At 40.6% G+C, this 26,216-nt stretch overlaps 1 protein-coding gene across 5 annotated transcripts; it reads left to right on the top strand.

The window, feature by feature from the left end:
- The first annotated feature begins 14,927 nt into the window (after positions 1-14,927).
- LOC124257656 (transcription intermediary factor 1-beta-like) lies at positions 14,928-25,705 on the top strand. Of its 5 annotated transcripts, none has more exons than XM_046691770.1 (3): positions 14,928-14,988; positions 22,517-24,636; positions 25,253-25,705. In XM_046691770.1, exons 2-3 carry the CDS (start codon positions 22,572-22,574, stop codon positions 25,567-25,569), a joined length of 2,382 nt encoding a protein of 793 aa, XP_046547726.1. In that variant the 5' UTR covers positions 14,928-14,988; positions 22,517-22,571; the 3' UTR covers positions 25,570-25,705. The 5 variants fall into 5 exon arrangements, with proteins under 5 accessions (XP_046547726.1, XP_046547728.1, XP_046547725.1 ...); XM_046691772.1 differs by having other exon boundaries at positions 14,938-15,002; XM_046691769.1 differs by having other exon boundaries at positions 14,958-15,046.
- The last annotated feature ends 511 nt before the right edge of the window (positions 25,706-26,216 follow it).

The raw sequence follows: 26,216 nt of genomic DNA, 5'->3' as shown, positions 1-26,216 counted from the left end.
TCGGGTGTTACTTATTTCCATCATTTTTTATCGCTAATTCAAGAACATTATATAGGCGATATCCCCATACTTTAGTCTCACCATTGCTCTAGCAGTATGAAGCCGGGTCACATGGTGTTGATCTCAATCTCAATTGATACGGGTTTCATTATGCTGACAAACTGACTTTCAAAACTTAATGGCAATTAGATTTCATAATCGTTATTCCTGACATATTTAGACGTCAAGATCAGATCAACTTGAGCAAGGTGTCACCACTCAATTTCAGTGATCCATTAATATTCTTCTCATCCGTATTTTGCCTAAGTCAAAGGTGTTTTATTGTATCGAAGACCATCAGCCCATATACAAGTTTTCATAAATACACTGGTTGAGAATATACTGATTAGTAGATACAGTGGAAATGAAAAGATATATAACATTCATTTAACAATTGGTGGTAATCAGGAGGACCTTTTAGAGTAAGATAAATCTGAAATCCCATTCAACAAGTTATTTCTTAGGTCCATTCCATGTTTTACAAATAGAGATAATCTAAATATTACATCGGCATCATCATCGAATGATGCCTACTGGAGTCTGTTTCGGCTGATGATTGGGACACACAAGTCAAAACATTGATTATACAACAGTCTCCTTTCCTGTTTACTGGGTTCCGTCCTGTTGCGCAACTTAGTACAATAACCAGTCCAGAATTTTGAGACCAATTCATTTTAAATGGATACATAAATATTAATCAGTATTATTTGATACATCTAAGAACTTGTATATTGCAACACTACGCTCCTTCTAATCCTTGCAAACACGTCGTGCAGCGTGCTCTGTCGTACAGCGAGCACTGACAAACGGAAACCTGTAAATCGTGGAAATCTCAAAACGAGGCTCTGTCGCTAGAAAGGTTTATGGTATGGTACACGGAATTGATATTGTATCAATCACATTGTGCGTACAGAACTACTCTGAATAAGCGCAAAACACATAACAGGTGTAACCAGTGACCCAGATGCATTAGGAATCATTTTACGACCCAAACAAACAGGGTCAGTCTGTGACGTCTTAGTTGAGAGGTTATGCTGCCTACACCTCGCCATAAAATATAGAAATACGATGTTATTAAAGCTTATATTTAAAATTTATTTGTAAATACCATTTTCTTATAACACAAGGAATTGAATTCAGTGTAAACCATAGTTGTTTGTGATGACTAGTTTGGCTCACACGCGAGAAAATTCTTGATTGGCTGAAAAGTAGGTCATTGTCTGAATAGGATAATGAGACTCGTGTTTCGGTTTGCACTGTTTGGTAGGGCGGTGGGGTAGCCTGTTCGCTCATCACGCCGAAGACCTGGTTCTATTCTACATGGGTACAATGTGAGGGGTGTGTGTGTTTCGAACACACACACACACACACCTTGAAAATGACTTAAGACCACATTGAAGATGTTGTGTTGGTGTACTTTCACACTTTGCTGGGGCCAATTTTAGCCTTTTACTGGCATTAAACACATTTTCTACTTTTCTTACAGATTCACAATATACTTTTTCATTGTATTTGTAGTCCTCAACTTGATGGATACCTCCTATAAATATTTTATTCGTTTTTCCATTTCTGGTGTTTAGGGCTTTTTCTTATTCCTTAAAAAATCACGTTTGTGTTCAAAATACTGATCGTCTAACTTGTAGGGCTGGGACGGATACTCGGCCACCATGAGTACCCGGATAGGGAGAGAACTCAGTAATGACAAGGGCAGGTAACTCTAACCTAGAGCAATATGGACGACTCGCATGCTAAGTTGAGTGTTTGGGCTCATTTTGAGCTTGATGCAAATGGCAAGAGAACCAACTGCCGACTCTGTGGTATCATGTCTGAAATTGATAGTACAGTCTGCTTATGGTTTTGAGATTTATCAGTGTTAGACCCTGCTGGTGAATTCTACTGAAGTGGTGAAGGTGTGGGACTTGTGCTACTCCTGGGCTTCATCCCTTATGAAGCTGACACGCCAAGATCGGGATATACATGTACTTAATCTCATAATTTAACACAGTTACAAATTTTAAGACCCATACGGTTTTTCAATCTAATATGTCAAGCTACTGCGGAAGCTGTACAAGGTCAATGCAAAACATCTTGCACTAAAACACAACCTAAACAATAAACGTGTTCATTACATTGTGTATTTGTGTTCATTGCTTATCAAGCTTTTAAGATTACATGTACATTGAATTTTGTCTTTAGTTTCTATTTTATTTCAATTTCATGTAACACAGCTTTTACATTTGCGTTTAACATGAACACATTGACTATTAAAGAGATTGCAATTAAATGATTGTATGTGTTGGGAATATCAATTAAAACTAAGGATTTAACATTCTGATTTGCAAATACAATGTTCGACTGGTTATCATTACAATAAGAAGAAAGATGATCAGAAATAGAAGCAGAACTCACGTAACATATACATTTTATAGTTTAAAGGTCACATGCAACGTAAAACACAACTTTGCAGATTCTGATACCTTTCGGTATGGACTAACCGAAACAAATCATCAAAAATGAAAATTCAACTTATAAAGTTGAAAAATAACGCAATGAAAAAAACCGCGCGAAATCGGAGTTCAAACGATTCACTACTTTTCCCCCAGCGTTTGCGGGGGAATTCAAGTGGTTTCAACAGCTGGGCTGCGCTCATAGCACGTGCGCAGTGAAATAGGTTCGCGCAACTTGGAAGCGGGCTGTCCGGTGAATACTCGGTGAAGGCTTTGGTGTGAGCTATTTTTCTAATGTTTTGTTAATATCTCACAGGCGCGAGCTTTTTATTTGTATAACAGTAAATTAACTGTTTATATAATTTCATTTGTCTATTTCACCACACGTTCTTCTTACCGAGTCACTTTCTCAGTTCGATTCTTAAAAGCAATGTCATTATTTAGCGTTGACAGAATTTCTAACTGTGATATAGATATGTCGTTGTCACAGACAAAACTCAATGTCTGTTTTATTGACACCTGTATGTCTGCCTGCCTGTCTGCTAATGACAATATTCAATACACAGCTGCTATCACTGACCACATGCAATTTGAACTTAACACCAATCAGGCTATACACCAAAATGCATTGATTTATGGCCCGAGTTCGGTCTCTGTCACATTATGTAATTACACAGACAGGCAGGTGTGATACTTGAACACATGACATGTTATGATGTCTGTTGATTGCAAAATGTTATACAAAAAAAATGAGCATGTATTTACAAAACCCAACATCTCTATATATACACACACAATAAGCCGCGAGGGCATCTGCAAATGAACCAGCCGTTACACTTGAGTGCACACCCACCCGCTCTGACTGGGTTCGGTATGGTGTCAGCCCGATCTGTCGACAAATGAAAAATAGGATGTTCCTAACCGTCACCACACAAAATGACTGTGTTGCCCACATTTACTAACGTTAGGTAATATACGTTTCATCCGGCGGCAATATGTACAACGTTGGAAATCTACGTATCATCTGGCTGTCAGATTTACACACGTTTAAAAGGGTGTTTAAATTAACGTACACTCAACTCTGTATTTACATGTATTTCACAGGTGTGTAAATCTGGCCATTGTTTTCATGTGTTTTCTAGCATGTGTAACGTATGTAAATGCTGTGATTGTAGGACATGCATTTCAATACCCTTGAAATCTCGTATGACCAGGGTTAGGTTTGTCATATATTTAGTACACGCGTAAATGGTTGGTAATGGATAAATAGTGTTACAAGATTTACACTTTTTTAACATGTATTTCAATGGTTCTGTAATGGAACTTTCACATATGGTTCGTTAGCGCGTCGGACCACGCCATAATGCACGGAGGTCATTTAGAAACACATGGCGAAGTGATACCCATGACTGAGCACCGCTATTAACGTGCCTGCCTTTCTTGACATACACATGATGTCTGTTTAAAAGGTTCAAATATTGGGTCTGTGGGCTAGAGCGATATGTATGTTAGGGAGTGTGCGTGTGTGGGCATGTGTGTGAGAGGGAGGGGTGTTTGATGGGGCAGGCCTATGGTGGGGTGATGGCGGTGGGGTACTGATAAGCCTTTCTGCAGCTGGCCAGTAGGTAATACCGTTTATACTTTTTGCAATGGAAATTACATTACACTTTAAATAACTGATCTTAGGTACACTTCTTATATATAACATGCAAGGAGAGACTGCTTATTGCAATAAAACACAGACAGATGTGTTCACACAGACATGAACCGGTAGGTCCCTAATTTTAGTGCACACCTGTATAAGTTATCAGACTGATCATAGCTGCACAAATTTTATTATCTATTCTTTTAAAAATGATTGTTCTAGGGTAGATTATAGAAAATTCTTGTGATTCTTGTGATTACAATTAGTTCATAAGCTTAGGTAACTACGCAGTTTCGATAATTACTGGAAGTTTACCACCTCACAGCATTTGTTACTCATGCGTTTTCATTTTCGCTTTTAGCTCTCTGATTTGTTATACATTACATAATTATTGGAATCATTTTGGCATCCCGATATCATGGAATAAATGTTTACTTATTAATCTATCAAAGTGCCAAAACTTATTGTCTGTATGTGTTACTGTTATTGAGTGAAACTGTTAAATGTACCTTCGTACAGAATTTCCAGGACATAGAAACTGAAAATTGCTAAATAAATGGAACACTAAATTTGATAAAAATTGCAAACAATTATTATTCATATACCAGTTTTAAAGTATCAGTGTGCAGATGTTCAATGGATATTAAGACCAAGTAAATTGGAAGATTCACAGACTAACAGTATTTCTTTACAGTATTTCCTTACAGACATATATGGAAAATTATTTTTACGGGTATGGAACGAATGGGGTAAAAAATCTGCAAAGCATCTGAGTCAGCTGAGATTATCCTTTAAAAACATCATATGTACATTTAACAATTACTTATCATTAATTGCAACCAAAACATTACATAAATGCCATATTTCCAGACAGCATGACATCACCTTTGGCCGGAGTTCCAAATATTTGACATCGAAACCTGTCAGTTAACGCAAAGGAAATAACCCTTGTGTTTTACAATGATGCCTTAATCATAGTCACAATGAAGCATAGGTTGCCATGTGTTTTGCAATATGACTGAGTCAGTGAAATACTAATATTTACCAAATAAAATTAATTGTAAGCCTTTCTTTAAGCAGTGAATTAACGCCATACATAGCTAGACTTGCTTAGATCATTAAAAAAAAGAAAAAAAGGGAAAAAAACACACAATAAAAACCTAACAACTTCATGCAAGGCATCAAAGATAATTCACAAACATAGTACAGGACCCTTCCCCTCATCAGCGTATTGTCTCACCACTTGCGAATTAAGCGTTCGCAGATGTAAGGCGTTAGCACTACAGTAAGGGCAGGGCGGAAGGGGAAATAAAATAGTTCTGTGACTGTGAGACACTCTGGGAAAATATGTGGAAAACCAAATCTTTTGGACAATAGACCATTGTTTGGGTATTTTAATTGTAAATATGATTCAAATATCTTAGCCTAAATTTCTATATCCTTACATATAATTCAAAAGTATAACAGCACGAGTATTCATTTTGTCTTTTGTCTTCTACCCGACCTTACTAGACTAACAACTAGTATCTGAAATGAACATATTTTACAGAAAAAAAGGTCATAGTAAAAAGGAAAAATATAATAAAAAAAGGAGCCCTGAGACATTCTCCTGAAGCTTTGGAAATCTACACTTGCCACATTTTTCTAGACTTGCGTGGGCTTGGATATATTTGCTTCAGGGTCTGTATGACAGACTACGTCCCTACATACGCTCAATCACATGTGTCTCCAGGTCACGGAGAATCATTGGTGCAGGGGCCCATATTGCAATTCTCGCGCGTTTGCATGTGTTGTTGACGCGGCATGGACGCGTTGAAACAAAACTATTTGATTATGATTCACAAACACATGCTCGTGATATGGTCGGAATCATTCCACGGATTAGCAGATATTTATCATGAAAACAGGTTTTAATGTAGGTGGCTTGAAACTTGCTTTTACAAATGCCAATAGATTCGATCACAATACTTTTCGTTTTACAACTTCTTTTCTCTTAACATGCTGACCACAAAACTGATTTAAATTCTAATCGCTGATTAAAGAGTAAGACAATAAATAGTATGTCAAATTATCGTTACCATGACAACCCTGTGATATTTTATGTAAGAGAGCTATAAATACGATGCTGGGTGTGGCAGTACTACTGCAGTTGATAATGTCTGTCGTAAATTTTAATAAGTTGCTTCAACGCTATCACTAATCACTGGGTATCTATACAACTATATGTGTGATGGAGAAGCACTTGCGTCGCTATAGTACATCGCGCACTACCCCTTTCTCTGTTGATCTTCTCAAGCGACTGTTACAAGTTTGAAGAATCCTGGTCAAAGTTGAAAAGTATTAAGACTATTCCCTAATATTCTGTAACATACACATTGTACCTAAAATGGGTAGAGCTTCCGTTCGGGGGAATATCAGAAGGACAGCGATACATTTATCTCCAATGTTGTAGACGGCACTCCACTTACTTAGGAAAACAATAACTTAATGAGATATTGCATTCATGTCGGAATCAATATTTTCGGCCCCAATCAGATGTGACCTTGAACATGCCAGGTCTGCGTCTTTGTCAGACTTAAGGTCTGCGAGTTGTTTAGCAGCACTTGGGCGTTATAGTCATATAGGCCTGCTCCAAACAACGGAATATTTATCTTTTGAGAAGGACTTCTCCGACGGGTAAAGGTACAGCAATGCAACATCACATTTACTTGTGTGACATTTGCTTTCGCAATCTGAGTTCATCGATCGTCAATTTAAACAGGACAATCAAGGCGAATTTAAGAAAGGCCCGGAGGTCCAACATGCCTGTGGTATACTCAGAGAACGCCCCCGCCTGTGCTATCGGGTCATAATCGCTACACGAAAAACACTATTTTTCATTTCATGTCTCACAGAATATATAATTTGATATGTGTTATCATATATGTGTTAATGAAACAAATGTGGACAACTTTAAGTTCATGTATGGCGTTATTACAGCAAAGGCTGACCGGAAGGAGAAAAATACATGGTTCAGGGACTGTGAGAGTAATAAGTAAGATCACATGCAGTGCAATCATATTCCAATTATGTACCGCCGAACAATAGTTAGTAGTGAGCTGAATAGACTTAAGAAATTACGAGTTGGTACTGTGGCATATTTGGCTGAGCTCTAAGAGAGATAAAGTGCTATTCTATTGGGACAGCTAGGGAAACTTGAGAGGACAAAGAGGCACCTCATCGCCCTTTGTTCACCGCTGAACCTTTTAATCCCTCGAAACAAGCACCTCACAAGATTTGCCAACACCGCAGACAAGACGTAACTGATACTGGTAGCAAGAGCGAGTGCAGCTTAATCAGGCGTGTTAGCTTGCGTAATACTGCTTTCTTTGTCAGGCTTTTTTTGTAATAAGAATAATGAGGTCACGTTGATGTGCAGCACCATAAATACTCGTATACTCCAGTAGAAAAACTATATAACTATACATAAATTATATGCATCGGGGACTGATTGTTTGCGTGTCTGGGGATTTAAGTCGACCATTTCAGATTAATGTCTATTAATACATTGCTCATCTCCTACGTGAAGTTTGTACAAGAGGTGGTGCGCGTGTAAACGTATGAAGTAATATCCGTTACATGTTCAACACGAATGGCGTTAAGATTAGCTTCACACTATCATCTGCGACTGACTATCTTCGATATTCATTGCGCGATCAAAGGTAACAAGAGTTTTTAAAACTCCCAGCGTTGTTGAGTGAGTGACTCAACATGGATTTATGCATAAACAACATACAGGGCATTGATTAGATTCATGTTCCCGTCATGTTCAGATATAACCACAAAGGAAAGACCAGCACGAACAAACACAGGCATTCACTACACGCTCTCGCTTTATGAGATATACGACGACAGATGGTTGTTGTCACAACATGTATTCAGTGAGTGTTCAATAGCAACACCAGTCAGTAGTTTACAAACTAAATAAAAAAAGGAAGGTTTCTTTTTATCCACTATTATGTGATACATTTAGCATGTGATAAGTTGTAGAAACGCTACACTTCAAAGAGGAAATAAACACAAGAACTTCCATTTGTTTTCCGTTGTCAGATCACATAATGCCAATGTCATCGCTGGGCGTGGGACGTGAAGTGACTGAAAAGCAAATCAGCTTGGAATACATTCTGTGTTTCAAAGACAGCTATTTAACATGAAGGACTAGTGTAAATTTTGCAGTAATGATTTTTAATTACGATCGAAATGGGCCGACCAATATGAATAATATCTCAAATCTATTACATGCCTATGAGTATGAAAGTCAAGTACATGCAATGCCTTGCAAATGGTATTGTCAAAGCGTTCGCTCGTCACGCCGAAAACACGGGTTCGATTCCTCCAATGGGTACAATGTGTGAAGCCCATTTTAGGTGTCCCCCGCCGTAATATTGCCGGAATATTGCTAAAAGCGGGTAAAACTAAACTCACCCACTCACGCCATTATAACCGACAGCCCCGACTATCTTGCCTTCGCCCATGTCCGTGTATGAACCATACAGAGACACATACAAATTGCATTTCTAGCATTGCCATCGAAAAACATAGTTTTATTGCTTCCTTTTTGAAACAGTTTCTGAAGAGAGAATACAATAGAACCATTCTGATTAACACATATAAGATTCAGATTTTAGATTCGCAAATCGTAATCGAGACGGGAAGCTATATGAGGACCTTAGGAGAACGCGTAACTTTTCAGTTGACACGAATTATTATCAGTGAAGATCTTACCGGACCCGAGCAGCGCTAGCTCGAAGGGCCCGCCAGCTTGTCTTGGATGAGAAAGTTGAGGCATCATGGCTGACCAGTGGGGTCATGCATCTTCATAAAGATGCTAGACGGGACGGCGAGAAAGGTGGCCAACAGCACTCCGATGAATTGTGCGAGTCTACTAAACTCAAGGTGGTGATTAGTCTGAGTCAAGACAAATGAATACTATTACAGTCATGAGATAACTTGTACGAGATACCCATCATGCTCTTGCACGATCTCACGAACAGTCACTGTCGATAGTCATCATGACTCCATGCTTTACATCAGTGTAACATCAGTCTAACTGTACATAAACCTGTGTTGTTTACAGTAACATCGCGGTTTTGCAGAGCTTCACATGTGATATAAATGAACAATTCATATATGATTTAGATAAATATGATAATATGCGCTCAAGAAGTTGTCAACGCCTCCCTTCACGTCTTCAGTCAGTGACACGCACCGCCAGATGTGAATGGTGAACGCGCTGCGAATGTTGTGAAGCACGTGAGTGTGTGGGATGCACGAGCAGTGTGTCCGTGCTCTACATGCTATGTAACGGGTCTGTCTACTACAGACAGACAACACGTGAGGTGTGGTGAAATTGGGTTTTACGTCGTGCTTGAGAATATTTCGCTCATATGACGACATGCATGCGTGTGTATGTGTAGGTGCGGCTGCTTGTACTAGCCCAGACTGAAGCTGGTTTTATAGTGCTAGCCCACTGAGGTACCATGCTGCAGTAAAGGATGAATACCCCACTCAGACACATTATACTGACTCCGAGCCGACCAGTCCTTGTTGTGCCCATTAATGCCGAGCGCCAGGCAGAGACCAACAAGTAGCATATTTTAACGTCTTTTGGTATGACGCGATCGGGGATCGAACCCGCGACCTTCCACTCTCCGGGCGGAGGCTCTAACCACTACACCACGGAGGCGGTCAGACAACACGTACTTACAATAGATATTGCATTCATGTCGGAATCAATATTTTCGGCCCCAATCAGATGTGAACATGATAGGTCTGCGTCTATGTCAGACTTAAGGTCTGCGAGTTGTTTAGCAGCACTGGGGCGTAATAGTCATATAGGCCTGCTCCAAACAACGGAATACAAAGAAACCATTTTTCATTTCATGTCTCACAGAATATATAATTTGATATGGCATTGTTTGTTGTCGCATACTTTTGCGCTAGTGAGAAAAATGTGGACAACTTAAAGCCGCATGGCGTTATTACAGCAAAGGATGAGCGGAAGGAGAAGTAACATGGTTCAGGCACTGTAAGACTATTAAGAAAGGTCACATCATATTCCCATTATGTACCGCCGAACAATAGTTTACAGTAGTGAGCTGAATAAACTTAAGAAATTACGAGTTGGTACTGTGGCATATTTGGCTGAGCTCTAAGAGAGATAAAGTGCTATTCTGTTGGGACAGCTGGGACACTTGCAAGGACAAAGGGGCAGCTCTTCGCCCTTTTGTTCATCACTCACAAGATTTGCCAACACCGCACACAAAGCGTAACTGATACTTGTAGTAAGAGCGAGTGCAGCTTAATAAGCCATGTTAGCTTGCGTAATACTGCTTTCTTAGTCAGGCTCTTTTGATGATAAGAATATTGAGGTCATGTGAACGTTGATTTCAAACTTACTAAAATGTGTGAAAATGAAATTACATGAACCAAGTAATTCACAAGATGGAAACAAATGATCATCTTGCTTGAGCACAGGTAACATGAAGGTATATGAACCGTTCATATACATACCCCTGATATCCGGTATGATACATACATATCTAAGGTGTGTAAACATTTGCAAATTTGAAAACTTACATGTGTTTCCCCACCTCAGTAAATTTACATGTTTCCAACCTGAGTAAACTTAGAACGAAATCGGAAATCTCACCACCCATTAAAATTCAAAGGAATGCATCGGAAATACTGTATGATCATGTATTTACTGGGGTATCTGTTTTGCAATTCATGTTTGGAAATACCTGACAATCCGGTCATGGCATACATGAACGAGGTACTTGTGCATACGAAAATGTACGATGAGCATATGTTTCAAAGGTATAGATTCATATGAAATATATGCCCGAAGTTAGGAAATATCTGAAAACATACGTAAATCCGGTCATGGCATGTATTTCCTACTGTATTTACGTTTATTTCAATGGTTTACTATCCGGCTTTTGGTCCTGTGCGTCGACAAAACAAAAACCCGGAGTGTCGACATCGCGTGGTCAACATACCGTGACGGTGTTAATTAATGAAAGAGAATGTTTGCTTAGTGGTTTGCAAGTGGCTATGGTGGCTACAGCTATGCTCGTATCATGAGTAAATGAATTAAGTTGATTAAAGAGAATGTCTTTTTAACAATTTGCAAGAGACTTAAGGTTGCAAAAACAGACTATTATTTTACGTTATGCGAGTGGAAGGATTACCATTACCAACTTGGAATCATTATGAAAATGATAGACACAGAACTAACAATAATTTGGAAGGTTGGCACAACAAAATCAACAAGTATGCCATGAAGACACATCCGAATGTATTTGAGGTTGTGCGAATGCTACAAAAAGAACAGTCATCTACTGAAGTAAAATTTCAGCAGATCCAAGGACAGCAGAGAGATCCCGTCCGTAGACGTCGCTACCGAATCATCGACGCTAGGATTCGATCCTTGAAGGCCGACCTTCTTGCCGACAGACTTACTGACTTAAATTACACAGACCACGTGTCAGAGTTGCTTCATCTTGGCTGAACATTCAGATTACTTTAGTGCACATATAAAGGAGTTTTGGCAAGAAGAAATAACTGGACTCATCTTTTATATATTTATTACTTATACACCTGCAGAAATCACTTATTTATATAAAACACACACACAAATATATTGTGTGAGCTTTATGAAATATATATACAAATATGTTATATTGTGTGACATATGATAGATGCATGATACATGCATGTTGTTATATTGACTGAATAAATATATTGTCTACTATATATATCACACTCTGTTTTAATTGGTTTGTTAATTTCGAGAACACTGGGAGTGAAGTCACTCATGTAGAACATCACCTCCCTTTTCCCGGACTGTCGACAAGTAATTTGGACGGATTATTTCTTGTTGTCGACAGTCCGGGCATAAACCGTTCGGTATCCCGGCTGCTTCGTTTCTTGGGAAGTAAACCCAAGTACACAATATTGCACTTTTGATTTGCGATTGTAAGCTTACAATTTTGTCTATATGTTTTTAATAACCAGCAATGTATATTATATGTCATGAATAAGTGATAATTGTGTTTTAATTATCTTGGATTTTTTGGTTGCATGTGACCTTTAACAAATAATAATCAGCATACAGTTATTCCAATGAAGATAGATACAATTTTAGAATATCGATTTAACAATAGTTTTGTTTTTCATTTAATAGGGAAACTAATGCAACTGAGTTGCGCAACAGAGCAAAATGACCGGTCTTCCCAGAAGCGATTTCAAGCATTTTGCTATATTGCTTAACTCAATTGCATTACAGTTTGCCTGTCTGTATATCTCGTACAGAATTCTCCAGTCAGTAAATACATCAATCAAATTGTATTCTATGCAAGTTTACATAAAGTCTGCATGTAAACCATTATAGGTTCAGTTAGAATATCACACATGAACGTAGTTGTCTACTGGCTGAATGAATAACTGGTCTTTTTCATTATTAACGTAACACACATTTTTGGCATTGTCCAGTTAATGAAGGTTATTATCAACGACGGTAATTTATCTGCGCATGAGCAGTGAGTAGTCAAGTCACAGTAACAGCGGGAATGAAAAGTTCTGTGGTTTAACAAATGTTCTGTGTTTTAAGTAACAATGTAAGTAATGGTGTTACTCTTTATATTATTTATAAACAGGCGTAAATCAAATAGCCTAAGATCAGTTTCAATGTCTCATTCCCATCCTTTGAGGTTTTCTGTTATAATGTCTGTCAAATCGTGATTGAATATTCAGAAAGTTGACTGAAGCTATGTATTCCTTACATTTCCGGGTACTCGATTCCGATTCGGGTAAGTACATGCGGGTACTCGATTCCAGTTTTTCCTACCTGTCCCAGCCCTACTAACTTGTCGCCGTGCCCGTTTTTTTCACTACAGTGGGTATGTCTGCGTCCCTCATCATGTCGGGCTTTCTACAAACAGACACGCCATGCTATATAGCTGAAATACTGTTGAAAGCAGCTATAAACTCATTCAGAGCCACTTTCCCATCCGGGATTTGAACCCATTCTGTCAGAATAACACACCTAATCGTCATCACAGAAAGTCAGCGATCTAACCCACTTAGCCACGGCAGCTTCCTGGCGTCAAACTATAAACAGTGTGGGTTAGAGTCCCGAATAGGACTCTTGAAAACGAAAACGTATTGGAATCTGTGCTTTACCAAATACATGTATGTATAACATATGCTACATTGGACCACTTCCTAAATGTATTTGTCTGTTCACTGAAATGAATACTGTGTACAGGTATAATAATAATAATAATAATAAGTGCATTTATATTGCGCTATTTTCCATCCGTTGCGGTTGCTCAAAGCGCAGGTATCAAGGATAGAACTTGGAGAAGAGATGGGTTTTAAGTTTGGACTTGAAGACAGCTAAAGATGGGGAGGTTTTGATATCAAAAGGAAGACAGTTCCAGAGAGAAGGAGCACAGAATGAGAATGATCTCTGGCCGAAGGATTTGAGATTGGTCCTGGGGATGGTAAATAAAAGTTGATCATTGGATCTCAGGTTTTTGCATGAAGTATATTTCTGGAGAAGTTCTTTCAGATATCCTGGTGCAACATCATGGTAACAGCTGTAGGTCAGGGATAACACTTTGAACTCGATTCTAGCTTGTACTGGGAGCCAGTGGAGATTCATCAATATTGGTGTTACATTGGATGTTTTCTTGCAGCGATGAATTAGCCGAGCTGAGGCATTTTGTACTCTCTGAAGCTTCATGAGTAGATCTTGCCTTATGTTGATAAGCAAACTGTTGCCATAGTCAATCCTGGACAGAATCAGAGACCTGACTAACTGGCTAGTGGCTTCCTGAGTCAACAAATGTCTAATCTGTCAATCAATACTTCTCAGGTGGTAGAAGCAGATTCTACAGGTGTGTTGTATATGGTTGTCCATTGTACCATGGCTGGTATTTTATCGAAAAAATATTTTCCCTAATAAATACTGAAATCATAAGGAAAATGATTTTACGTCCAGAGGACTTCGGCTGACACGATAACTGTTTTTCTCCGGTAACTGGCAATCATTGGTGTGGGCAACGTAATTACCTAACTGTACACCGAGTAACAATTGTAACTAACTGTACACCGAGTGGTCTTAATCTGATACGTAGTGTAAACTTCAGATATGTGGCGTGCCTCCCAAAGACCAAAACTATGAATGCGCGATGTCATTCAGAAAATGATCGAATATAACAAACGTTATATGTGGGATTACGCTTTAGAACATTGGGACACAATGTTATAGCACACCGATTGATTGAAAAGACACAACACTCGTCAGTGCATAATAAGAATTCCAGAAATCAACGGCAACATGCCATCAGCAGAGTAAATATCGAGGTCCAAAACACAGAAAAGAGATCAAACTGAACCAGTCATCATACCATCAACGCAACAGAAAATCCGAAAAGCCTACACTGCTGAAATACCTGATTACAGAGATCATAAAATAGATCCATTATATGGTCTCTGCTGATTACAATCAGACTAGAACTACCGGGGATATTTCAAGTAACGAAATAACTTTCTTATTGTGTCATTTTTTAGGTTGAATAAAATCTGCCAAGATGGACAGTTGCCTAGTCACCGTGTCCGTCACGGTCGAGGGAGCTGGAACTGACCACCTGACGTAATTAGATTGTTGGCGCGAAACATCAGAGGGGGATCAGTACCCCTTTAACTCACTCACTGTCAACAGCGCGAGCTTGCGCAATCAAAACAGGAAGAGACATTGTCACGTGATGAAGCACAACAACCACAAGTGCCTCTGTGTCCGCGAAGAAGGTAAATTAATCAAAGTGAGCTTCAATGGATGAGTTTAAACGGATACACCGAAAGTAACGTATGCATTGTCAACACGTATTGACTTAAATAGGTGTGACAAATTTAGTTTATCAAACACAGCGTCGTTTCATATATTGTCGATCAAGCACAATATCATCGTGATACCACCTACACAGGCTACACACTGCACCCGCCCAGCCATACCCTACTTTCGTTATGACAAGTTCTACTTTATACGTTAAATTGACAATTAATTAATATCAGTTATTGTCTGAAAAGTGCTAACACTATAGTTTGGGGTTTCAATGGCATATGTCTTCGTCTGCAGGTCGGCATTTGTTGATAACACGTCGTCCCATCCACTTTACCAGGACTGCCAGAGTTACCTCCCTTGAAAGGTTTCTAATTATGGTATATTTACGCTTGCTAAGTTTGTATACATCAAGAAGCGACAGTAACATCTCTGACATCTCATGACGGCCTCAGACACGCGGTTGTTGTGACGCAGACATTAATCTGAGATTCCAAAGGAGCCCTAGATAATCATTTAGGGAGACTATTGTTAGTTATTTCACAGTTGGTATAATTCTTTCATGTTCTTAAATTTTGAAGCCTTAGTTTTAGAGTCATTTAAACATGATATCTTGTAACACTGATATTTATCCAATAATGAAAATAAAGCATTCAAGTTGACTATAGGACATTACACAAGTTATAACTATATGAACATGAACTGAGAAGCTTTTTTTATTCCCTGAAATCAAAGTGCTTAGTGAGTGAGTATGGTTTTACACCGCTTTTAGCAATATTCCAGCAATCCCCGGCGGGGGACACCAAAAATGGGCTTCACATATTATACCCATGTGGGGAATCGAACCCAGTCTTCGGCATGACGAACGAACCATTTAACCACTATATGGGCTACCAAATCGCAACCATCAGGGAGAATTTATAGACGCTGGAGTCACGGTTTTGCTTTACAAGCCCCAGTGAGTAGTATTAACTGTATCTGCATAAAATGGGGAAAAAAGTTGGTATTTGTACTGACATTTTTAAGACTTGAGCAGAACAACAGTGTCTAAGCAGATCTAGATACATCCCCCCAGTGTTATTCATAAATGTATTGTACTAGTGACTCTCTCACATAACCCTTTTTCATATATGTAAATAAAGTGTACAGTGTCAGGTTCTGTACTTTGTTGGGCAGAGTTGTGTCACGATATGGCTGGAATACTGCCCATGTGACTTAATATCTTAACCCACTGACTCACCAGAGTTGTAGGTTTGAATCTCGATCGCCCTCAGTCTAATAAACATTGTCTTCACCCTGTCTGTTTGACCACACAATACCTATGCATGTTGGTTTGAATCTCGATCACCCTGTCTGTTTGACCACACAATACCAATGCATGTGGGTTTGAATCTCGATCGTCCTGTCTATGTTTGACCACACAATACTGTGCATGTGAGTTTAAATCTTGATCGCCCTGTCTATGTTTGACCACACAATACCTATAGAGGCATGTGGGTTTGAATCTCGATCGCCCTGTCTATGTTTGACCACACAATACCTATGCATGTGGGATTGAATCTTGATCGCCCTGTCTATGTTTGACCACACAATACCTATGCATGTGGGATTGAATCTTGATCGCCCTGTCTATGTTTGACCACACAATGGCTGTGCATGTGGGATTTAATCTCGATCACCCTGTCTATGTTTGACCACACAATACCTATGCATGTGGGTTTGGATGTCAGTCGCCCTGTCTATGTTTGACCACACAATACTGTGCATGTGGGTTTGAATCTCGATCGCCCTGTCTATGTTTGACCACACAATACCTATGCATGTGGGTTTGAATGTCAATTGCCCTGTCTATGTTTGACCACACAATACCTATGCATGTGGGTTTGATTGTCAATCGCCCTGTCCATGTTTGACCACACAATACCTATGCATGTGGGTTTGATTGTCAATCGCCCTGTCCATGTTTGACCATACAATACTGTTTATGGGGAATGTGGGAGATACCCTATGTAAATATTTAGTTACATAAAAGTAATAAAATATTGGATAAGATTACTTAAAATGCCAAGCACCAGATTCCCCCAAAAATGTTATAACATGATGATGCTTTACGATGACAGAGGTAAAAATAACTGGACCTCTGGTGTCAGAAAGATACTTCAGTCTTGCGGCTATGATTATATCTGGAGAGAACAAAATGTAACAGCACCAGAGCATTTTATATATGATTTAACACAAAGGCTAAAAGATATGTATTTTCAAAAGTGGCACTTTTCACTATGTTTACACAATAAGTTAAACCATTACTTGTGTTTTAAATCATTCATTCTTACAGAAAAATATCTTCATTAATGTTAAGAAATTCAGAACAGCACTAGCCCGTTTCAGATGTAGTTCCCATGATCTTCTAATAGAAAAAGGTAGGCATTTAGGGATACCACGGGAAAAGCGATTGTGTAAATATTGTACTTATAAGGAGGTAGAAGATAAATATCATTTCTTGCTTGTTTGTCCATTGAATGCAAATATCAGAAAAGAATACATAAAGAAATATTTCTACTTGAACCCCCGAATAGACAAATACTATACCCTCATGGCATCCCAAAATCAAACAGCCACAAAATACCTTGCAATGTATATATACCATGCCATGAATATGAGGTCCACTGCATTACAGATGTGATATTATTTTCTATATATTCATTTATATTGCATCCTCTGCTACTGTATGTAAAATGTACTATAGGCCTCTTCAATATTCTAAATAAAGATTGACTGATTGATTGATTGACTGACTGTAAGTGTAGGTACTGACTTAAGTGTAGGTACTGACTGTAAGTGTAGGTATTGACTGTATGTGTAGGTACTGACTGTAAGTGTAGGTATTGACTATGTGTAGGTACTGACTGTATGTGTAGGTACTGAATGTAACTGTATGTGTAGGCGACCGACCAGGACCGAGGCACCGGAGGACCGACCAAAATAACGGACCAGGAACGGATCGGAAGACGGACCGGCATGGACCGACTGCACTGGAAGGACTGTACCGTGGTACCGGACTGTGGCACTGACCGAATGGACATGTGTAACGACCAGTACCTGACTGACCACACACCTGTACCGGGCACCACACACCGGACTGTACGGACCAGGCACGGAGTGGACCGACCAGTGGCACTGTATGAATGGACTGTGGTACTGACTGTAACGGAGAACGGACCGAGGACCACAGGACCGACCATGCACACTGACACCGAGTGGTACGGACACGACTGCACGGAGTGTACGGAGGAATGGCCCCAGGTGGAAACGGAATCAGACTGACTGTAATAACGGTGTAGGTACTGACTGGCACTGACTGAGGTACCGGACACTGTATTGCCCAGGCACGACCCCGATCCCATGTGTAGGTACTGCACATGCACTAAGTGGTACACAGTATTGACTTTATGACCACAGAGACCACACAACTGACTGACCTGCAATACTGACACGTAGGACCACAAGTGACTATGTCAGAGTACTGAGGACACTGAGGCATAACACTGGACTGAAATGGATCATTGCACTGAGACCGGAGTGGTACGAGGACTGAAGACACTGTACTGTATTGACTGTACTGTGTCAGGTACTGGACTGTGTGAAAGTGTAGGTATTGACTATGAAAATGAAAATGGATCAATTAGGTACTGGACTGTATGACTGTAAGGTGAATGGACTGTATGTGTACAGGTACTGACTGTAAGTGTAGGTATTGACTGTATGTGTATGGAATACTGGACTGTACTGATTGAAATGGAAGAAAACCCTGACCTGTACCCCATGTGGTAACGGTATTGCACTGTATGTAGTACGGAGGTTACTGACTGTATTGGAGTACTGACTGTAAGTGTACCGGGTATTGACTGTACGGACAGTATGGTACTGACCAGGTACGGTGTAGGTACTGGACTGTGGAAATGATCAGGTGAAGGTATTACTGACTGTAATGGAGTGGTAGGTAATTGACAGGTGGTATGGACTGTGGGGTGGAAGGTGGACTGTATGTGTAGGTACTGGACTGTACTGGTGGTAGGTACTGACTGTAAGTGTAGGAATGGACTGGACTGTAAGTGTAGGTACTGGGACTGTACATGTAGGTACTCGAGTGACTGTGTAGGTACTGACTATAAGTGTATGTGTACTTGTTGACTGTATGTGTAAGGTACTGACTGTACATGTAGGTACTGACTGTAGGAGTGTAAGTACTTACTGTAAGTGTAGAGTATTGACCTTTAAGTGTAGGTAACTGACTGTACGTATGTAAGTACTTACTGTAAGTGTAGGTATTGACTATGTGTAGGTACTGACTGTAAGTGTAGGTACTCGAGTGTAAGTGTAGGTCCCTCACTGGAGGTGTAGGTACTGACTGTAAGTGTGGGTAAACTGGAGTGTAAGTGTAGGTTACTGAGTGTAGGTGTGTAGGTACTGACTGTAAGTGTAGGTACTGAGTGTAAGTGTAGGTACTGACTGTAAGTGTAGGTACTGACTGTATGTGTAGGTACTGACTGTAGGTGTAGGTACTGAGTGTATGTGTAGAGTACTGACTGTAGGTGTAGGTACTGACTGTAAGTGTAGGTGTGTAGGTGGTACTGACTGTATGTGTAGGTACTGACTGTACATGTAGTGTAGGTACTGACTGTATGCTGTACTAGGAGTACTGACTGTATGTGTAGGTACTGACTGTATGTGTAGGTACTGACTGTAAGTGTAGGTACTGACTGTAAGTGTAGGTACTGACTGTAAGTGTAGGTACTGAGTGTATGTGTAGGTACTGACTGTAAGTGTAGGTACTGAGTGTATGTGTAGGTACTGACTGTAAGTGTAGGTACTGACTGCATAGTGTAGGTACTGACTGTAAGTGTAGGTACTGACTGTATGTGTAGGTACTGACTGTATGTGTAGGTACTGACTGTAAGTGTAGGTACTGACTGTATGTGTAGGTACTGACTGTAAGTGTAGGTACTGACTGTATGTGTAGGTACTGACTGTAAGTGTAGGTACTGACTGTATGTGTAGGTACTGACTGTACTGTAGTGTAGGTACTGACTGTATGTGTGTACTGAGTGTAGGTACTGAGTGTAAGTGTAGGTACTGAGTGTGTAAGTGTAGGTACTGACTGTATGTGTAGGTACTGACTGTAGTGTAGGTGTGTAGGTACTGACTGTATAAGTGTAGGTACTGAGTGAGGTACTGTAGTGGGTGTACTCCTGTACAATGGGGTGTAGGTACTGAGTGTATGTGTAGGTACTGAGTGTAAGTGTAGGTACTGACTGTATTATGCATACTGTATGTGTGATTACTGACTGTAAGTACTGTGTAGGTACTGACTGTACATGTAGGTACTGACTGCGTTGTAGGTACTGACTGTGTAGGTACTTTAGGTACTGACTGTATGTGTAGGTACTGACTGTACTGCTGACTGTACTGACTGTGTAGGTACTGGTACTGTATGTGTAGGTACTGACTGTACATGTAGGTACTGACTGTATGTGTGGGTACAGAGGTACTGACTGTACATGGTGTAGGTACTGACTGTATGTAGGTAGAGGTACTGACTGTAGATGTAGGTACTGACTGTACATGTAGGTACTGACTGTGTGTGTAGGTACTGACTGTACATGTGTAGGTAGCTGACTGTATGCTAGTGTAATGAGGTACTGACTGTATGTGTAGGTACTGAGTGTAGGTGACTGTACAGGTACTGATGTGTGTACTGACTGTGTAGGTACTGACTGTATGTGTAGGTACTGACTGTACATGTAGGTACTGACTGTGCACATGTAGGTACTGAGTGTACCAATAGTAGGTACTGACTGTATGTGTAGGTAGTGACTGTACTTGCAAGGTACTGACTATGTATGTACTGACTGTACATGTGGGTACTGACTGTATGCTAAGGTTGAGTGGCACTGCAGACTACATGTAGGTAGTGGTAATTGAGTACTGACTGTACATACGTACTGAGTGTGTACTGACTGTATGTGTAGGTATGTAGGTACTAGTGTTACTGTAGGACTGAGTGTACTGAGGTGTGGGCCATGTAGGTACAGGTGACTGTACATGACTGTAACTGTATGCATGTAGGCTATACTCGACTGTACATGTGTAGGTACTGGAAGCTGACATGTAGGTATTGACTGTGTATGGCTAAAATGTACTAGGTACATGACTGTACTGATTGTAGGTACTGACTGTACATGTAGGTACTGACTGTATGCTAGGTACTGACTGTACTGTAGGTACTGACTGGTATAGTTACTCGTTCAATACGCGATGACTGTATGTAGGTACTGACTGTACATGTAGGTACTGACTGTATGCTGTGGTACTGATGGTACATGAGGTACTGACTGTACATGTAGGTACTGTACTGTATGTAGGTACTGACTGTACATGTAGGTACTGACTGTACACTACGTAGGTACTGACTGTATGTAGGTACTGACTGTACATGTAGGTACTGACTAGGTATGCGGGTACCAAATGACATGTTGTAGGTACTGACTGTATGCTGTAGGTACTGACTGTACATGTAGGTACTGACTGTACATGTAGGTACTGACTGCATGCTAGGTACTGACTACATGTAGGTACTGACTGTATGCTGTAGGTGCTGACTGTACATGTAGGTAATGACTCGTAGGTACTGACTGTATGTGTAGGTACTGACTGTATGTAGGTACTGACTGTATCTAGGTTACTGACTGTACATGTAGGTACTGACTGTACATGAGTAATCACTATGTACTGACTGTACATGTAGGTACTGACTGTACATGTATGCTGTGGTACGCACTAGGTACATGTAGGTACTGACTGTATGCTGTAGGTACTGACTGTACATGTAGATACATGTATGTGTGTACCGACTGTATGCTAGGTACTGACTGTACAGGTACTGACTGTACATGTAGTGTTACCGACTGTACTGATTGTAGGTACTGACTGTATGCTAGGTACTGACTGTACATGTAGGTACTGACTGTACATGTAGGTACTGACTGTACATGTAGGTACTGACTATGCTAGGTACTGACTGTACATGTAGGTACTGACTGTACATGCTAGGTACTGACTGTACATGTAGGTACTGACTGATGTGTAGGTACTGACTGTACATGGTAGGTACTGACTGTACATGTAGGTACTGACTGTATGCTAGGTACTGACTGTACATCTATGTAGGTACTGACTGTATGCTAGGTACTGACTGTACATATAGGTACTGACTGTACATGTAGGTACTGACTGTACATATAGGTACTGACTGTACAAGTAGGTACTGACTGTACATGTAGGTACTGACTGTACATATAGGTACTGACTGTACATGTAGGTACTGACTGTACATATAGGTACTGACTGTTCTGTAGGTACTGATTGTATGCTAGGTACTGACTGTACATGTGGGTACTAACAAAGATTCAGATTGTGTAAAAGTGTGTTGTTTTTCAGATGTGTTCCCTCCATATGAACCCATGAAGACACCATAGCGACCAGAAAACAAAATATGGCACATGTATCAGTTTCACAAAATCTACGAGAAGACTTCTTAACCTGCAAAATATGTTTGAATATTTATGACTCACCAAAGATCTTATCTCCATGCCTCCACACCTGCTGCAAGGGGTGCATTGAGAAACTCATCCATGGATCTCAGACTGATTTAATCCTCTGTCCTGAATGTCAAAGGCCAGTCAAAATCACAGACAAAAACCCTGAGTCCCTCCAAGATAATTTCTATGTGAATGGCCTAGTGGATGCATTTTCAATCAACAGCTGCTCTGTGTGTAAATTAAGAGGATCCAGCAACTCAGCAAGCCACCAGTGCCTTGACTGTGGGGACAGCCTTTGCAATCTGTGCTCTGCTGGCCATCTTGCTTCCAGGACAACAGTAAACCACAGAGTTGTCCCCCTTCAGGAAGTAGCAAGTGGGCAGTATGATAATGAGATCATCAATAAGAAGCACCTGTACTGTGTTGAACACAAGGACAAGGAGTGTTCCATCTACTGCAAGTCCTGCAGCAAACCTATCTGTGTCCAGTGTGCACTTATTGGCCACAGAGACCATGAACTGGCCAGTGTGGAAGATGGTTCAGCTGATGCAGGGGAGGTTGCCCATAACATTCTGGGAGAGGGTCAAGAGCTTCTCCGGAATCTTACTGTCCTTTGGAAGAAGGTGCAAACAGATCAAGCAAAAGTGCTTGAAAAACAACAGACTGCCGTCAATGAGGTTGAAATCACAGCTGAGGAAATCATACAGAATGTGATTGCACAGAAAGACAGGGCCGTGGCCCAATTGCACAAGTCTTATACTGACATGGGGAATGAGTATGCAGCATTGAAACTGGAGGTGGACAACGCTGGCAGATGGGCAAGGAAGATGGTTGATACTACCAAGGTTATTGTGAGTCAGAGCAGTGGAGCTGAGCTGCTGCTTCTCACGGAGACCCTGAAGCAGGGGCTGTTGCAGATACAGGACGTCTACATGACACTTCAGCAGAAGACCAACCCGCTTGAAGTGCAGATTTCCTGGAATGTGGATCCAAATGTGCATGATATTCTGAACAGGTCTGTCTTTGTTGTGAACTATGGATTTCCTGAAACTACACCTCCCCCCGGCATGAGTAATTATCAGCAACCTCATCCAATCACAAATAGTGCAGCATCATATGCAAGTCTTCCGACAGATACTCCACGCAGTTCTCCTGAGTTAGTGATGAATGATCCACTGACGACTGCCAAGAAGTATATATCTGTTAGTTCATCGCTCTTGTTTAAACCTTTGCAGTCACAGACAGTTGCATCAAGTCCTGATGACCAGACTGCAAGACTGAAGAAGACTTTACAGCAGTACAAGATTCTGGATCCTCCAACTGTGGAACCAGATCCAGTGGTGCCACATTCGGAGGAACTTCCTCAAGGTGCTGCTGTTGCTGTTTCCTCCTCGACTGCCATACAGTGTTTACCGGGTCCACCACCAAGGATACGCACATACAGTGACGTACTGAAGCAAGCATCAGTTGCTGTTGTTCCATTCAAACAGAAAAGCCATTCAACAAGTGTCAGACTTCAGTGGATTTCAAACTTAAATGTTTCAGTGAAAAAGGATTCTTCAGAAACAGAAATTTTAGGATTAGCTTTCTTTGGTCATGACAGGCTTGTTTTAACTGACAAGGGTAACTGTAAAGTCAAATCGTTTTTGAAAGATGGTACCACAGGGTTTGTGAAGGAGTTTTCTGAGAATGGTAACTCGCCATCTTCAATTGCATGTATCAAGGATGTCATTGCTTTTGTGATCCAGAATGCTCTGTATATTGTGACAAAGCAGTACGTTCCAATAGCAAAGGTAAAGTTGTCCCCAACAGACCAAGTGGAGGATAATGTATCATATCCATTGTGTTTGTATGACGAAGAATCGTTCCTTGTCAGCAATCTCCAGGCCAACAAGCAGTGGGTCATTAAAGTGAGTGGGGAGCACATCCGTGAATTACAATGTCCTGCCAAGTCTCCAGTCTTTTCTGTAGCCCGGGATTCCTGCATGAGGTACCTCTACAGTTCATGGGGACAACCAGGTGAGAATTTGAAATTCTTGATGACAGAGTGAGTTAGTAATCCAGCCATATGAGAGAGGGATCTGGATGTGGGAGGAAATCCCGAAGTGATGTAGATGTCCAATGTTCACCACAAGCACGGGTTTGGTGCTGATTTAAAGGGCTAGGGGTTGCCATGAGCCTCGAATCCGAAAGTAATTGTAGATGTCTCATGTTCACCGCAAGCCCGGGTTTGGTGCTGAGAAAAAGGGCTAGGGGTTGTCATGAGCCTGGATTCGAACACTGTGATGATTGTAGGTTCCTAGCAGTAGTATAGTGAATCACAGACCTTTGATGACTGAGCCACCTCAGAGCCCTGTGTTTAACATTGCCTATGTGACTATTATTAATTTGTGTTGATACTAAACATGCACTTAGGGCACACTCAGAATGATGTTTCTATGATATTTGTAACCAAGAATGTCTTGTAGTGTTATTCAGTATGTGAAAGAGGTGATAAATGTACTAAAGGGCACATCCAAAAATCTGTATTTGTGCCCCCTGGCATACCTGAATATGTGTATTGGTGTGCTGTGCTGAACATCTGTTCTTGTACTCTGTGAAAAGCTTGATAAACTTCATATTTCTATCCTTGCAGGTTCAGTCGTCGTCACCGAACCCAACTTCAAGCGTTTCCTGGTTCTCCGACCCAACACCAGCGACGCCGCGACAGATGAGTGGTATCCGGGCTACGCTGCTTGTGATAATGCAGGGAAGTTCTATGTCTGTGACACAAACCAGGACCAGATCATTGTATTCAACAGATATGGCAACCAGGTGATGACCTACTCAACTGCAGCTGAAAACCTCTCGATGCCATTGTGTCTCATCATTGACAGGAAAGACACCATGTTTGTTTCAGGGAAGAACAAGGTGTGTCAGTACAAGATTAAAAGAAGGAAACCTTCAAACTGAAGGGTATAGATCAGTCGCCCATCCTCAGCTGGATCATCAATAATATTGTGTTGGATGTGTGATAAGGAACCAACTATTTTATGTTCTCAGGGGTCGCCTGACATGGCCTGACTCTCCTATAAATATAATATGTCTGCAAAATGGTTGGTCCCCATTGATAAGGGATAGCAATGGACACCCGCCATTTTGAATGGACATTAATCCGGTTATGACTGGATAACTAGAACACATAAGGTCAATGTGGTCAATTGAAATTAATATTATACCAGTACTTTGTCTTTGTTGAACATTGCCAGTAGTATTAGCCACAGTGTGGCTGATGACATTGAAAATGTTGAAGTATTTTGAAATTAACAAATGACACTTGTAACCATCAGGAATGGACTGTTATCCAAGTTTGAATACATAATGCATGCTTGATGAAGCCTAGGATCTGTCTGGAATTCCAAACTCAGTGCCTTTGGCAGGCAAATTGGGGGGAAACTGTGATGTTATCCTCCAGTTTGATAAGTGGGGAATTATGTCAATCAGCTTGTCCGTCCGCTGTATATCAGTTCTGAAACTCCTGAATCGTTTTGTTGTTGACTATGTATTCAGCGGCGTCCATATGTCGTCCGTCCGTACGTACGTATGTACGTCCCGATTCT

This window comes from Haliotis rubra, unplaced genomic scaffold, assembly GCF_003918875.1.
Source record: "Haliotis rubra isolate DU_JTF1 unplaced genomic scaffold, ASM391887v1 Scf67, whole genome shotgun sequence".
Lineage (NCBI taxonomy): Eukaryota > Metazoa > Mollusca > Gastropoda > Lepetellida > Haliotidae > Haliotis > Haliotis rubra.
Note: the sequence above shows the minus strand (reverse complement) of the source record. Positions and strands in the feature narration are given on the sequence as shown.

Bases quoted from the DNA above. Each gene is read 5' to 3' on its own strand.
- LOC124257656 (XM_046691770.1), top strand. From the start codon at position 22,572: ATGGCACATGTATCAGTTTCACAAAATCTACGAGAAGACTTCTTAACC. The intron at 24,637-25,252 runs GTGAGAATTTGA...CTATCCTTGCAG, and splicing joins CAGTTCATGGGGACAACCAG to GTTCAGTCGTCGTCACCGAA.